At 36.1% G+C, this 16196-nt stretch overlaps 1 protein-coding gene across 1 annotated transcript in view; it reads right to left on the reverse strand.

The window, feature by feature from the left end:
- Positions 1-16196, reverse strand: part of CFAP44 (cilia and flagella associated protein 44) — a gene marked incomplete at its 3' end in the record, with an annotated part of 129528 nt that overhangs the window by 44288 nt on the left and 69044 nt on the right. The window contains exons 17-22 of the mRNA XM_082839952.1: positions 12648-12793; positions 11769-12039; positions 6275-6330; positions 5946-6108; positions 4319-4449; positions 1007-1203 (exon numbers count right to left, since the gene is read on the reverse strand). Of these exons, the coding sequence (XP_082696078.1) occupies positions 1007-1203; positions 4319-4449; positions 5946-6108; positions 6275-6330; positions 11769-12039; positions 12648-12793 (964 nt within the window). The remainder of the gene's footprint in view (positions 1-1006; positions 1204-4318; positions 4450-5945; positions 6109-6274; positions 6331-11768; positions 12040-12647; positions 12794-16196) is intronic.

Below are 16196 nucleotides of genomic sequence, written 5' to 3' on the forward strand. Positions count from 1 at the left end.
TTTAATGTGGCCTGAGTGGCCACAGAAAGGCTTTATAGTAAAAGTGTAATTTGTATATATAAAATAGATAACCAACAAGGTCCTACTGTAGAGCACAGGGAACTATACTCAATATTTTGTAATAACCAATAAGGGAAAAGAATCTGATAAGGAATATAACAATCACTGTGCTGTACACCTGAAACTAACACAACATTGTAAATCAACTATACTTCAATTAAAAAATTAAAAGTATAATTTGATCTGGATCCCCAAGGACTGGGGAGAATTCAGAGAGGAGAGGAGTGAATTGGTCACTCCATCAGGAACCTGGATGTGGAAGTTTCAGACATAATTAGGAAGCAACAAGCAGGACAATAAGCTAAACATGCCAATCACGCAGTATGAGAATGCGCTATTGGAAATAAATTAGGGATATTGTGGAAGGATTAAATATGGGGATAATGGTTTCAAATTTTATCCTAGAGGCAGAAAGAAGCCATTAAAGGTTTCTCAGTGAAGAGAGTGAACCAGTATTAAGGTCAGTACTGTATCCTGGGCACTAGTCTAGATCTGGCCAGGCTACAGTGACCTTTATCCTTGACTGGGCTCTGCAAGCCATTCCCAGAATTCCTGTCTTCCTCCTACTCACCTGCAGTCATCCTGCAGGCAGTCACAAGAGGCAGGGCGCAGGGATTAGAGGCACTATTTTCACATCTGTGTTCTCAGCTCATCACTGTTTAAAGCATATGCTCTTGGAAAAGTGTGAAATGCTGTGTTCTAGCCCTACCCTCTGGGATGGGGCCCAGGAATCTGGGAACAAACACTGCCTAGGAAAACTAGCATCTGGGGAAATCCTAGATTTAAGAACAGCTGGACATGGGAAGTAAGAAATCCGCAGCACCAGGTGCTCTCATCCACTCTCAGTCCCATGACTGGGAGTCAAATGTTCTCCTCACAAAAAGATAATTCAACTTTGAAGTTTTAATAAATAGGGACTTAAGAGCCTTCTTGTCATTTAGGTTACCTGTATCTCTCTGACTGTCCTTTCTTCCAGTTCCTTCTTTTTCAAACCTCTCAAATTTGCTCGCTCTTCTCTCTGATTGACTTGGCCGTTTGGATTTGGAGTATTTAGAGGACTTCACAAGCCTATAGGAGGATATCTTGTGTTCACTTTGTATGGCATGAACCACAATAGTATCGCTTTCCAACGAATCACGAAATCTGAAGGGAAAAAAAATTATTTGCAATCATCACCAGTTTAATCATGCTGCATGATTATTACATAATAAAATAAGATCACAATGTACTATGCTGATAAATGATACCACTATATCACACTGGATCCAAAATTCAACCATGCTTATACCAACCCAACAAGGATGTAGTGGAATTTGAATAGGACTTGATTAAAGAGCAAGTCGAATTTTCTTCTTAATGAAAATACTAAACATCTCATTATAAACAGTATAATACCATTGTTTTGATAGTATGAAGAGTCAAAAATTTTCAGACAGACTACAGTTTAAAGGTAAATGGATTATATCAAACTGAGGAAATGTAATTCATCTTCCTATCTATTATCTCATTTATTATATATAATATTTCATATATTACATACATGATAGATAACAGGTGGTGATACATGTATGTACATATTACCCTATTTGTCTCTATAAAAAACATTAAGCTCAGGAGTCTGTACTACTCTCCAGTTCAGCTTTCTCTTATAGCTCACAGACATCTATCTTTTAAAAGTTCTTCGTCAATTTAATTGTTGTTATTTTTGGCTGGTTCACAATTATTTCCTCATCTTTTTATGTCTAAGTTGATTTATAGATTCAATGTAATTCCAATCAAAATCCTAGGTTTTGTCATGAAAGTTGACAAACTTATTCTGTGCAAAGGACCTAAGCAATATTGAAGGTGAAGAACAATCCAGAGGGTTCATAATATCAGATGTCAAGAATAATTAAGGTCTTGTGACACTAGCGCAAAAACAGACAGACCAATGGAATAAAATGAAGAGTTTAGAAACAGACCCACATATATGTGGTTACCGGATTTTTGACAAAACCATCACTACAATCTAGTAAGGAAAGGATGGTCTTTTCAGCGAATGACAGTGGGACAATTGGATATCCATATAGAAACAAAAGACACTTGATCTCTATCTTACACCACCCACAAAAATTACCCAAGATAGATAATGGCAAAACAGTAGAGCTTCTAGAAGAAAACGGAGAATTATTCATGAATTGGGAATAGGCAAAGATTCCTTAACTACAACACAAAAGCACTAACCATAAAAAGTTAGTGAAAATATTGATAAATTGCAAAGGAAAACACTGATAAACTAAACTTTATTAAAATGAAAAATTTCTGTTCAAAAAGACACTATAATGAGGATGAAAAGACAAGCCTCAGAGTAGGGCAAGATATTTTACATGCATGCATACACACACAGAGATATGTCATATATACATGTGTCATGTGTATGACGAGACTCATCCAGAATATATAACTCCCACAACCCAATTTTTAAATGAACAAAAGACTTGAGCAAACCCCTAACAAAAGAGAATATAAAAATAACCAGTAAGTATAGGAAAAGTGACTGAAAATCGTCACTCATCTGGAAAATGCCAATTTAAATCACACTGAGACACTACTACAGAATAGCTGAAATTTAAAGAGCTGACAATGCCCAGTGATGGCAAGCATGAGTGTTATGGGTTGAATTGTGTCTCCCCAAAAGAATATGAAGTCCTAACCCCCCAGGTACCTCAAAATATGACCTTATCTGGAAATAAGGTCTTAACAGAGGTAATCAAGTTAAAATGAGATCATTAGGGTGGATCCTAATCCAACATGACTGATGTCCTCATAAAAGGAGAAAAGTTGGACAAGCACAGAGGCAATATTATACGAAGAAACACAGAGAGAACACCATGTGAAGACAGAAAATTTAGAGTGATGCATCTACAAGCTAAGAAACACCAAAGATTGCTGGCCAAGCCACCAGAAGCTCAGAAAAAGGCATGGAACAGATTCTCCCTCCCAGCTCTCAAAAGAAACCAATTTAGTCAACACTTCGATTTTGGACTTCCGGTCTCCAGAATTATCAGATAATAAACGTCTGTTATTGTAAGCCAGCCTGTCTGTGGTACTTTGTTATGGAAGCCCTAGAAAATGAATACAATGGGAATCAATTGGAATTCTCATACATTGATGATCAGAGTATAAATAAATTGAGCCATTTTGGAGAACTGTTTGTCAGTGTCTAATAAAGCTAAACATGCTTAGAACCTATGGTCTAGCAGTTCCACTCCTGATTATATAGAAAACAGAAATAAGTGCTTATGTCCACCAAAAGACATGCACAAGAATGTCAGCATTATTCATCGAAGCCAAAAAATAGGAACAACTCAAATATCAGCAGTTAAATGGATTAATAAATTGTGGTATAACCATTTAATAGAATATTACAAAGCAATGAAAATGAATGAAGTACTGCTACCTGCATCAACATGGGTAATCTTAGGCATGATACTGAATAAAGAAGCCAGATACAAAAGCGTTCATACTGCAGCTTTCCATGTATATGAAGTTCACAGACACAACTAATCTATGGTGATAAACATTCATCTTTGGAGAGTAAATATTTATCAGGAGGAGGCCACGAGGGAAATTTCTGGAGTGTTATAAAAGTTCTTTTATTTTTTTAACTTTTTTGAATTTTATTTCTTTTTTTGGCTGTGTTGGGTCTTCGTTGCTGTGCTTGGGCTTTCTCTAGTTGTGGCGAGCGGGGGCTACTCTTCATTGCCGTGCACAGTCTTCTCATTGTGGGCTGCAGCTCGTGAGCTCTAGAGTGTAGGCTCAGTAGTTGTGGCATGCAGGCTCAGTAGTTGTGGCGCACAGGCTTAGTTGCTCCATGGCATGTGTGATTTTCCTGGACCAGGGCTTGAATCCGTGTCCCCTGCATTGGCAGGTGGATTCTTAACCACTGTGCCACCAGGGAAGCCCCCTTGGCTCTATTTTAATTTTCTAATATATACATGCTCACATGTTAATTAGTTATAAAATGAATAGTTTGTTAAAAACCGAAAGTAAATATGTATGACATAATTTGGTTTGCAAAAAATTTTGCAGACTTAAACTAGGAAGGAGTGAGCTCAGGAAGTCAGTAGCACTGACAAGAGGATTCCTTGAGATTTTAGGAGTTAGTAGGTACTTCAGGAGACCTCTTAATCTGACCACTTCAATAAAGCCACTGGAAACTACTTTCTTCAAATATATGCTCTCAAACATCTTAACTTGCAAGAAATATGCATCCTACCTATTCTGTAGCTTCCTTAGGCCAAGTTGGTGTTTCTCTTTTTCCCAAGCTAATTCCTTTTCCACTCGTTGAATTTTATTAGCTGTTTTCCTGTCAATCTCAGCACGAATTTTGGAATCTAGATCAAAATCCTGCAGATAAGTAGATTTGTTCATCAAAATGAGTACCTTTATCGATAGACTTTATCAATCCTATTTCATACATAAGTACAGATTTTTAAGGTTTGTCCTCAATTTTATGCTACATCATAACTGTCTTCTAAGTATCATAAACTCTCTCATTCTAGAAAAAAACAACATACTTTTGATTTTACTGTCACAAAATATGGAGAAAAGTTCCCAGAAATAATTAACAATGATGAAAATACAGTTACATATTAAAAGATTTTTCCCACAATATAAACAATGAATGCTAACAGAATATTTGGAGAGTTTAAACAGTTTTTTTAAAAAAAAAAAAAAAGGAACTCTCTCCACCCCAGAATAACTACTATTACATAACCAGCTGGGCATGGGGTAAAAGTTCATGGCACTTGATCATTAGCTGATCCTTCCTTCCCATGTGACTCCCCACCTAGGAAAGACAGTAATGTCTTTGGTGTCTTCCGGATATAACCAAGTTCTGGTTGAATATCCCTCACCAAAGGGGCCATTTTCCCCATAAGGATACTTAGGGGCCTCGTGTTTCTTTCCTTCACTCCTGGAAAAATATCAGGGCCTTCATTCACACTGAATTGAAAGTAATTATTCTTTCCAGGTGTGTTGGTGCTTTAAATAATGGTGTATGTAAAATGCTTAGCCACAAAACTTACCTCAGTTGTTCTTTATTTTGAATTATGTAACCATATTCTGCAAGTGTCAACACTTTTCTTAGTAAAATAACAAACATCTTTTAACCATTATAAGTTGGTCTTTTAACCAATATAATGAATTAATCATTATGATTTCACCACAGTTTTTTTTTTAATATGAAATTGGCTAAGTGCTTCTGGAATTACAGGACTGGGTAACCCATGGGTATAGTCAGGATAATAAATTCTGAGTTTTTATTTGATTAGGCTCTTGACAGTAATTCCATTTAAGATAATGTAAAAAAAATTAGGAAAAAAAGTTATCACTAGGAGGTAAATGGGGCTTTGCAACAAGTCACAGAAGAAAAAAATTTAATACAATATTGGCTTAAACAATTTGGTGATTGTCCCCATAGCTACAACTATACTAAGTCATCTTTTAGAAACTTTGTGGATGAACCAGGTACTATCTTTTCAATAGAGTTGATGAATTATGGAACAGGAACCACAGAGAATCAAATTATATAGTATGTACCTATCCAACGGTTAAATATCTTGGCTAGGTATGGTGATAACCAGATTCAAACTTATATCTTATTACCAAAAAAATGTGAAGTAGCTAAATCCAGAAATAAACTTTGTGTAAAGAGGCTCATCTACATCCATACCAAGTTGCATGACAAGTTCCACAGTAGTTTAGTTGCTGCCAACACACTGACAAACCAGACAAGGGAAATTTAAAGATGGTTTTAAGTGTTCCTACTTGTTGGCAAAATAGCAGCCTCAATTCAGAAATAGCATATGTTAAAATTAAAATCAAATTTATTTTAGGCTTACTGTCCGTTTAAACTGCATATGTTTTGGTAATTCTTCATTCATCTGTAGTAGTTTCTGTAATTGATTCCTTAAAGCTTTGATTCGTTCTCTCTTCTCAGCCTTGACTTCTTCCCCTTCTTTCATTAACTTGTCATGTTCTCTTTTTCTTCTGGCATTCTCAATACTGAAAACAGAAATTTTAAAAGGTAACAGGTTAAAGATAGAGAAACAGCAGAGAAAATTGGTATTTAATAATTTGGAAATTCATTTAACTTGGTCAGCTTTGGTAAAATGTTGGTGTGTTTTGCAAAAGCCCAGTCCTATTAGGTATTGATCGAAAATTCCCATACCTGTAGGCTTTAGGATCTTCAATATCTTCTGGAATTGGCTCTGTTTCTATTCCAACCTGTAGGAAAAGGAGTAAAAGCTTAGCTCCTTTAAATTGCATATTTACCTTAAAATATCTAATAAGTAGTAAATTGAAGGGTTTTCTCTGCTAATTTCTAACAACTGTAGGCCTGGAAAGTATTGTCACAAAAAATAAACTAGGGAAAAAAACTTATTTGTTTCTACTTCATTTAAAGAGGTATGTAGAAAAAGAAAATCACATGTATGCAAAATGTTAATATCACCATATTCCCCTCCAAAATACGAATTAGTAATATTCATGTGTTACTAACAAAAAATACACCAAAAAAATGCTCTAGATCATTTATTTTAAAGTACTGTTTTTTTAGCATATTCCTTTCATACATGCTTTGATTCCCACCACAATACCTCATGTGTATACAAGGAAAAAGTTACATTTTTTAAATTTTAAGTGTTTCACTTGATCTTATCACAGATATTCAGTGAGAAATACACAGAATATAATCCCTCTCCTTGAGAAAGATATGAAATCAGAAATATGACTCTCCCTTTAGAAAGGAAATCAGTTTAAATTAAGTACTATGAAGTAAATCACTTAGAAGTACTTTGTTTATTCAGGTGCTGTGCTGAAAAATGTCTTAGGCTGTTAAAGAAGAGGATTTATAACCCAGTGAATGAAACAAAAAGTCCTAGTTTGCTAGCTAACCAGTTCTTAAGTAAAACTGAACTTATTTTCTATTCTCTTCATAGCACATAGGTCTCTGTTTCGCTATCATTTGTTGTAAAGAAATAAAGATTCTCTTTTGATCAAGTTGTTTTATTACAGTACTAGTCTTTATACACATAAAATATAAATCTACATTTATATAAGACAAGGTTTATGATTTTCATAAAGTGAAGTCATAAAACATGACCAATGTAAGAGACAAGTGATGGCTAATATATTTCAGTTACTATTAATCACTTAGGATACAACTTGACTGAACTCTGTTCTTTTATTGCTCAGAGTTAAGCCCCTTGCTTCTCCAATATCAGTTATGATTTCCAGGATTTGATACTGATATCAGCCAACTCGCTCCTGACCTCAGCTGTTTACAATAAATTTGAGTTAAACAACGGTGCTTCCAAAGAGTTCCAAAACACCTGCCAATTGTTCTCAATCGTGACTGCACTCTAGAACCACGGGGGCTGGGGGGAGGGGTGACTTTTATAAAATACAGACGGTCCCTTACTTACAATGGTCAACTTGACGACTTTGCATTTGGTAGAAAGCATACTTCAAGTTTGGAATTTTGACCTTTTCCTGGCTAGGGACATGTGGTAGATCCTCTCTCGTGATGCTGGGCAGCTGCTGCAGCCACAGCTCCCAGGCAGCCACATGATCATGAGGGTCAACAACCGGTACCCACATAACCATTCTGTTTCTCACTTTGAATACAGTATTCAACAAATTATGAGATAGTCAATACTTTATTATAAAATAGGCTTTGTGGTAGATGATTTTGCCCAACTGTAGGCTAATGCAAGTGTTCTGAGCACGTTTAAGGTAGGCTAGGCTAAGCTGTGGTGTTTGGTAGGTTAGGTGTATTAAATGCATTTTCAACTTATGGTATTTTCAACTTCTGATGGGTTTATCAGGGCACAATCCCATCGTATCTCATGTTGAAGAATGTCTGTACTGATGCCTGGGCCTCACTTTCCGAGATTCTGATTTAACTGCTCAGGCATGTATAGTTTTAAGAGCTCCCCTGTGATTCTAAAATATGGTAAGAACCTCAGACCTATGCAGAGCTTAGTTTTTAATTTTGTTTATTCAATTCTTTCTGATTTTGCCTTCTAAAACGCAGAGGCTGCTTCAGTGACTTCAGACATATTTATTGCAGTCATAAATAAAAGGAGACCATTATACAAATGTGGAATGGATTTTTTCTATCCCATATGGGTTGCCATAGAGAGTTGGCACTAAGTAGAAAGATATTTTCTTCTTGTTCATACACTTTCCCTTCTGGAAAATTCCTCTCCCTTAGCTTGACCTCATTAGACAGCAGTTCATTCTCCAAATTTTGCTGCTATTAATAGAAATGAAAATTTACCTGTTCAAATCTTCCCTACATTCTTTGCATATTCTTTTGAAGCAGGCTACGTGTTAAATAGGAAGCCAATGTGTTCACAGGAATTTTAACTTTGGTCTAATACAATCCCTTATTCTTTAGAAGCAATTCTAACAGTCATTAATCATTTTATCCAAAGGAACCATTTTTTTATTGAAGTATAATTGTTTTACAATGTTGTGTTAGTTTCTGCTGTACAACAAAGTAAATCAGCTATATGTATACATATATTCCCTCCCTCTTGGACCTCCCTCCGACCCTTCCCCCCATCCCACCCATCTAGGTCATTACGGAGCACGGAGCTGAGCTCCCTGTGCTATACAGCAGGTTCCCACTAGCTATCTATTTTACACATGGTAGCGTATATATGTCAATCCTAATCTCCCATTTCATCCCACCCTCCCCTTCCCCCTCTGTGTGCACATGTCTGTTCTCTACATCCTTGTCTCTATTCCTGCCCTGGAAATAGGTTCATCTGCACCATTTTTCTAGATTCCACATATATGTGTTAATATATGATATTTTTCTTTTTCTGGCTTACTTCACTCTGTATGACAGACTCTAGGTCCATCCACATCTCTACAAATGACCCAATTTCATTCCTTTTTATGGCTGAGTAATACTCCATTGTATATATGTACCACATCTTCTTTATCCATTTATCTGTTGTTGGACATTTAGGTTATTTCCATGTCCTGGATATTGTAAATAGTGTTGCAATGAACATTGGGGTACATGTGTTCTTTTGAATTATGTTTTTCTCAGGGTATATGTCCAGTAGTGGGATTTCTGGGTCATATGGTAGTTCTATTTTTAGTTTTTTAAGGAACATCCATACTGTTCTCCATAGTGACTGTATCAATTTACATTCCCACCAACAGTGCACGAGGGTTCCCTTTTCTCCACACCCTCTCCAGCATTTATTGTTTGTAGATTTTTGACAATAGCCATTCTGACTGGTGTGAGGTAATACCTCATTGTAGTTTTGATTTGCATTTCTCTAATAATTAGTGATGTTGAGCAGCTTTTCATGTGTTTCTTGGCCACCTCTATGTCTTCTTTGGAGAAATGTCTATTTAAGTCTTCTGCCCGTTTTTTGATTTTTTTTTTTTTTTTGATATTGAGCTCCATGAGTTGTTTGTATATTTTGGAGATTAATCCTTTGTCCGTTGCTTTATTTGCAAATATTTCCTCCCATTCTGAGAGCTTTCTTTTCATCTTGTTTATGGTTTCCTTTGCTGTGCAAAAGCTTTTAAGTTTCATTAGGTCCCATTTATTTTTGTTTTTATTTTCATTACTCTAGGAGTTGGGTCAAAAAAGATCTTGCTATGGTTTATGTCAGAGTGTTTTTTTCTGTTTTCCTCTAAGAGTTTTATAGTGTCCAGTCTTAAATTTAGGTCTTTAATCCATTTTGAGTTTATTTTCATGTATGATGTTAGGGAGTGTTCTCATTTCATTCTTTTACATGTAGCTGTCTAGTTTTCCCAGCACCACTTATTGAAGAGGCTCTCTTTTCTCCATTGTATATTCTTGCCTCCTTTGTCATAGATTAGGTGACCATAGGGGTGTGGGTTTATCTCTGGGCTTTCTATCCTGGACCATTGATCTATATTTCTGTTTTTGTGCCAGTACCATACTGTCTTGATTACTGTAGCTTTATAGTATAGTCTGAAGTCAGGGAGTCTGATTCCTCCAGCTCTAATTTACTTTCTCAAGATTGCTTTGGCTATTTGGGGTCTTGTGTTTCCACACAAACTGTAAAATTTTTTGTTCTAATTCTATGAAGAATGCCATTGGTAATTTGATAGGGATTGCACTGAACCTGTAGATTGCTTTGGGTAGTATAGTCATTTTCACAATGTTGATTCTTCCAATCCAAAAACATGGTATATTTCTCCATCTGTTTGTGTCATCTTTGATTTCTTTCATTAGTGTTTTATAGTTCTCTGAGTACAAGTCTTTTGCTTCCTTAGGTAGGTTTATTCCTAGGTATTTTATTCTTTCTGTTGCGATAGTAAATGGGATTGCTTCCTTAATTTCTCTTTCTGATCTTTCACTGTTAGTGTATAGGAATGCAAGAGACTTCTGTGAATTTTGTATCCTGCACCTTTACCAAATTCACTGATTAGCTCTAGTAGTTTTCTGGTGCTGTCTTTAGGATTTTCTATGTATAGTATCATGCCATCTACAAACAGCAACAGTTTTAATTCTTTTCCAATTTGTATTACTTTTATTTCTTTTTCTTCTCTGACTGGCCTTGGCTAGGATTTCCAAAACTATGTTGAATAAGAGTGGTGAGAATGGACATCCTTGTCTTATTCCTGATCTTAGAGGAAATGCTTTCAGTTTTTCACCATTGAGAATGATGTTTGCAATGGGTTTATTCATATATGGCCTTTTTATGTTGAGGTAGGTTCCCTCTATGCCCACTTTCTGGAGGGTTTTTATCATAAATAGGTGTTGAATTTTGTCAAAAGCTTTTTCTGCATCTATTGAGATGATCATATGGTTTTTATTCTTTAATTTGTTAACATGAATATTAACATTGATTGATTTGCATATATTGAAGAATCCTTGCATTCCTGGGATAAATCCCCCGTGATCATGGTGTTGATACTTTAATGTGTTGTTGGATTCTGTTTGCTAGTATTTTGTTGAGGATTTTTGCATCTATGTTCATCAGTGATACTGGTCTGTAATTTTCTTTTTTTTGATACCTTGTCTGGTTTTGGTATCAGGATGATGGTGGCCTTGTAGAACGAGTTTGGGAGTGTTCCTCCCTCTGCAATTTTTTGGAAGAGTTTGAGAAGGATAGGTGTTAGCACTTCTCTCCAAAGGAACCATTTTTATAATAGAAAATTTAGGTCTTGTGATAGGGCAAAGGGATATAATTTGGGGATTCAAACCCTCAATCTTCATTACAAAGCCAATAATTTACCTGAATCTTTGATAAAACTCTCACATTCTAATACTAAAGATAATAATATTTTTACAACCCCTTTCAAAGGTACAAATTATGGTATATATCCCACATATGCCTCCTCAATAAGCAAATGAATAAATAGAACGCAAAATATATCAGAAAAAAGTTGGGCATCTTGAAAACAAAAATACTTTGTGAAAGTGATGGAGACAGAAAAATTGGCAGTCTTTTTAATAGAGGGACTTCTACACCTTTAGTAATAAGGTGAATTCAACATCTTTCATATTTGATAACAGAGGCACCAGAAAGGCAAAATTATAATACTGGTAGGAAGATTAGACTGCAAGGTATTTGCATCTAAATAGTTTCATTTTTAAAGAATATGAGCATTTTAACATCACAATATTAAAATAAAGTTATTATTATTAGTCAGTTACATACCCTGGGAGATGGCACCTTGGCTTTCATGACCTTCTTTAACTCAAATTCAGAAAAAATGTTGAAAACAAAGATATTACTGTCTGCTCCAGCAGTCACCAAGAAACGGTCATCAAAGCTAGTGGAGATGGCATTAATGCATCCATAATTATTGTCATGCATGCTGAAATGCCAGTAGTCCTCCATATTGGTCAATGAAGGATCATTCTTATTTAGGATATAGACTCGAACTGCTCCATTTTGCATTCCACAAAACATCATTTCTTGGTTAATGCTATGAAACAAAAGGAAAGTAAATCGTTCTTCATATTAATCTGAAAATGTTTAATTTTAAGTTAATTGAAAAATGACTAAAGTTTTAAAAACAAAGATGTTATGGAGTAAGTTGTGTCCCCACGAAATTCATATGCTGAAGCCCTAACAAACTATGGCAGCTCTAGCAAGCTAATACAAAAGAATAGAAGGAGAAAAAGACAATTTGAAATTTGGAGCTATTATATTTGGTCTTCAAAAGAATGACCAGGATATATGCTTAATTCTTAATTATTAAAGGACTAATGATTCAATTAGTGATCTTTCCAGAATCACTGTAACCCAGAACTTCCGTTATCTGACTGTGCAGTAGCATCCTCCTAAGTAACAGAAAGAAAATCCATACAACTGAACTGTGTGACAAATTCTGACAGAATATTTGATAGAAGGAATTTAAGTAGTTTCAGGAGTAGCTTAGATTCTACTTTAGTCATTTGATTTATTTAACTAAACATTGTTTGAGTACTCCTCCATTTGGACAGATCTTTAAAATTGACAATATTAATGATGGACAAAAACAGACAGTAATGGGATATAGTTTTTTTTAAAGCTTTCTGAAATTCTGGTCACCTGAAAGTGATAGCTGTGATGGGATTATCCTCTGTATCCTCAAGAAGACGGAAATCAAAAGGTTCATCTTTCTTTTCTGTGATATCACTGCTTTTGTCATATGGGGGAAACTCACAGTGATATAGAAAACCAGAATCATAGCCACCCTGGAAAAGAGATAGATAACATACAAGGTAGTACCTGAATATAAGAAACCTATGACCACATGAGGAGTTTTTGATTATTTCAAATTTTAACACATAAAATAGGTGTCTTAAAACATATACTTTTGTATGATTTCTATAGTTACAGATGGAGATGCTTTATAAAACCTATTATTCATTTATATGCAACTACATAATTATAAAAATAAAACACCTTACAATGATTTGTTCCTACTTAAAAGACAATACAAGAGGGACTTCCCTGGTGGTCCAGTGGTTAAGAATCCACCTCCCAATGCAGGGGACGTGGGTTCAATCCCTTGTTGGGGAACTAGGATCCACATGCCACGGGGCAACTAAGCACGTGCACCTCAACTAGAGAGCCCATGCACCCACAACTACAGAGCCCATGCACTCTGGAGCCCACGCACTGCAACTACTGAGCTCGTGTGCCTCAAGGAAGAGCCCATGCACTGCAATGAAAGATCCCACGTGCTGCAACAAAGATCCAACACAGCCAAAATAAATAAGTAAAAATAAATATTAAAAAAAAAGACAATACATGAGAGATATCATTTCTTTTTTTTTTTTTTTTTTTTGCGGTACGTGGGCCTCTCACTGTTGTGGCCTCTCCCATTGCGGAGCACAGACTCCGGACGTGCAGACTAAGCGGCCATGGCTCACGGGCCCAGCCGCTCCGCAGCATGTGGGATCTTTCCGGACCAGGGCACGAACCCGTGTCCCCTGCATCGGCAGGCGGACTCTCAAACACTGCGCCACCAGGGAAGCCCAAGAGATATCATTTCTATCTACATACTGAATTCCATTTTATTTTAAGGATTATTCGGCATAAGCAGTATTTAACAATAGAGTTTTGTAGATCATGGTTTTCAGAGATTTCCAGTCCAGGAGATTTTTTTTCTCCCTAAGGCAACTGCCAGTTCTGAAAGTGGCAGCTGAGAGGTTAAGAAATTGAGCGGAGCAATCTGTAGTGTCATGGGCTTAGGGAAAGGCAAAGAATTCCCAGGGTCCTCCAAGAAGAAGGAGCCATTGTAAACACACCTTCCACTGGGCTTTCCATTGCAACCCTGGAGCACTATATCCCACACATATGGATAAACCAGAAATAGACTGGACCTCGTAGGAAGTAAAACCTAATTTCAAGTCATCTCAATCACTGACTGGATGAAACTGATCTAGGATTTTTAGTTGCTTTCCAGAACTAAAAATAAATTTCAGGAGACAACAGCAATATACAGAAACTCAAGCTGATGCTACAGTTTTTGACAGACAAGATCCAGCGTTCAATTATAAAAAAAAAAAAAAACTAGGTATACTAACAAAGAAAAGTCTTGATTGAAAATCAAAAGAAAAAACAGACCAAAGAAACAAAAGTACAAGAAATAGTGATAGAGGTGTTTTCAAAATGGACTTCAAAATAACTCTGATTAATATATTTAAGGCCTTTGAAGGCAATATAGAAAGAAGTCAACTAGGGTCTATAAAAAAGTAGATAATGGAAAAAATAAAAATTCTAGAACTGAAAAATAAAATGACAAAAATTAGAATTCAATAGATTGGTTTAAAAGCAACTAGACACAGCTAAAACTAGAGTTATGAAGCTGGAACAGAATCAGAAAAAATAGAGTAAGGCAGGAGAGAGAAAATATAGATGTAAAATTTTTTAAAAAGGAGTGTAAGATCTCCATGGGACATAATGATAATGATTAATATACACAAAATTAGAATCCCACAAGAAGAGACTAAAAAGATGGACCAGAAGCAGTACTGTGGTTGATAAATGTCTGAGAATTTTCTAAAAACTGAATACAAATGTATTGAAGTACAAGAAATGCAATGACCCACAAGGAAGATATATGAAGAATTTACACCTTTTAACATTACACCATAAAACTCCCAGAAGAGAGCATAAGCAAAACATTCTCTGACATAAATCATACCAATGTTTTCTTAGGTCAGTCTCCCAAGGTGACAGAAATAAAAACAAAAATAAACAAATGGGACCTAATCAAACTTACAAGCTTTTGCACAGCAAAGGAAACCATAAAAAAAAAAAAGACAACCTATGGAATGGGAGAAAATATTTGCAAATGATGTGACAGACAAGGGCTTAATCTCCAAAATATACAAACAGCTCATACAACTCAACAACAAAAAAACAAACAACCCAATCAAAAAATGGGCAGAAGACCTAAATAGACATTTCTCCAAAGAAGACATACAGATGGCTAGCAGGCACATAAAAAGATGCTCAACATCACTAATTACTAGAGAAATGCAAATCAAAACTACAATGAGGTATCACCTCACACCTGTCAGAATGGCCATCATTAAAAGTCTACGAATAACAAATGCTAGAGAGGGTGTGGAGAAAAGGGAACCCTCCTACACTGTTGGTGGAAATGTAAGTTGGGGCAGCCACTATGGAAAACAGTATGGAGGTTGCTCAGAAAACTAAAAATATAATTACCATACGATCCAGCAATCCCACTCCTGGGCATACACACAGACAATACTATAATTCAAAAGATACATGCACCCCTATGTTCATAGCAGCACTATTCACAATAGCCCAAACATGGAAACAACCTAAATGTCCACTGACAGATGAATGGATAAAGAAGATGTGGTACATATATACAGTGGAATACTACTCGGCCATAAAAAAGAATGAAATAATGCCATTTACAGCAACATGGATGAAACTAGAGATTATCATACTAACTGAAGTCAAAAAAAAGAAAGACAAATACCATAGGATATCACTTATATGTGGAATCTAAAATATGGCACAAATGAACCTAGCTACAAAACAGAAACAGACTCAGACACAGAGTTCAGACTTGTAGTTGCCAAGGGGGAGGAGGGTGGGAGAGGGAAGAACTGGGAGTGTGGGATTAGCAGATGTAAACTATTATATACAGGATGGATAAACAACAAGGTCCTACTGTATAGCACAGGGAACTATATTCAATATCCTGTGATAAACCATAATGGAAAAGAATATGAAAAAAAAAGTCTGCATGTATATAACTGAGTCACGTTGCTGTACAACAGAGACTGGCACAACACTGTAAATCAACTGTACTTCAATAAAAAAAAAAGAAGTTACACCTTTTAACACAAAATCTTCAAAGCAACAAGAGAAAAAAAGATGCATAGGTAACAAAAAATAACAATAAAAAGATGTACATAGGGCTTCCCTGGTAGCGCAGTGGTTAAGAATCCACCTGCCAATGCAGGGGACACAGGTTTGATCCCTGGTCCGGGAAGATCCCACATGCCGTGGAGCAACAGAGCAACTAAGCTCGTGCACCACAACTACTGAGCCTGTGCTCTAGAGCCCGCAAGCCACAACTACTGAGCCTGCATGCCACAACTACTG

Source organism: Leucopleurus acutus (genome assembly GCF_964270905.1).
Source record: "Leucopleurus acutus genome assembly, chromosome: 5".
Classification (NCBI taxonomy): Eukaryota; Metazoa; Chordata; class Mammalia; order Artiodactyla; family Delphinidae; genus Leucopleurus; species Leucopleurus acutus.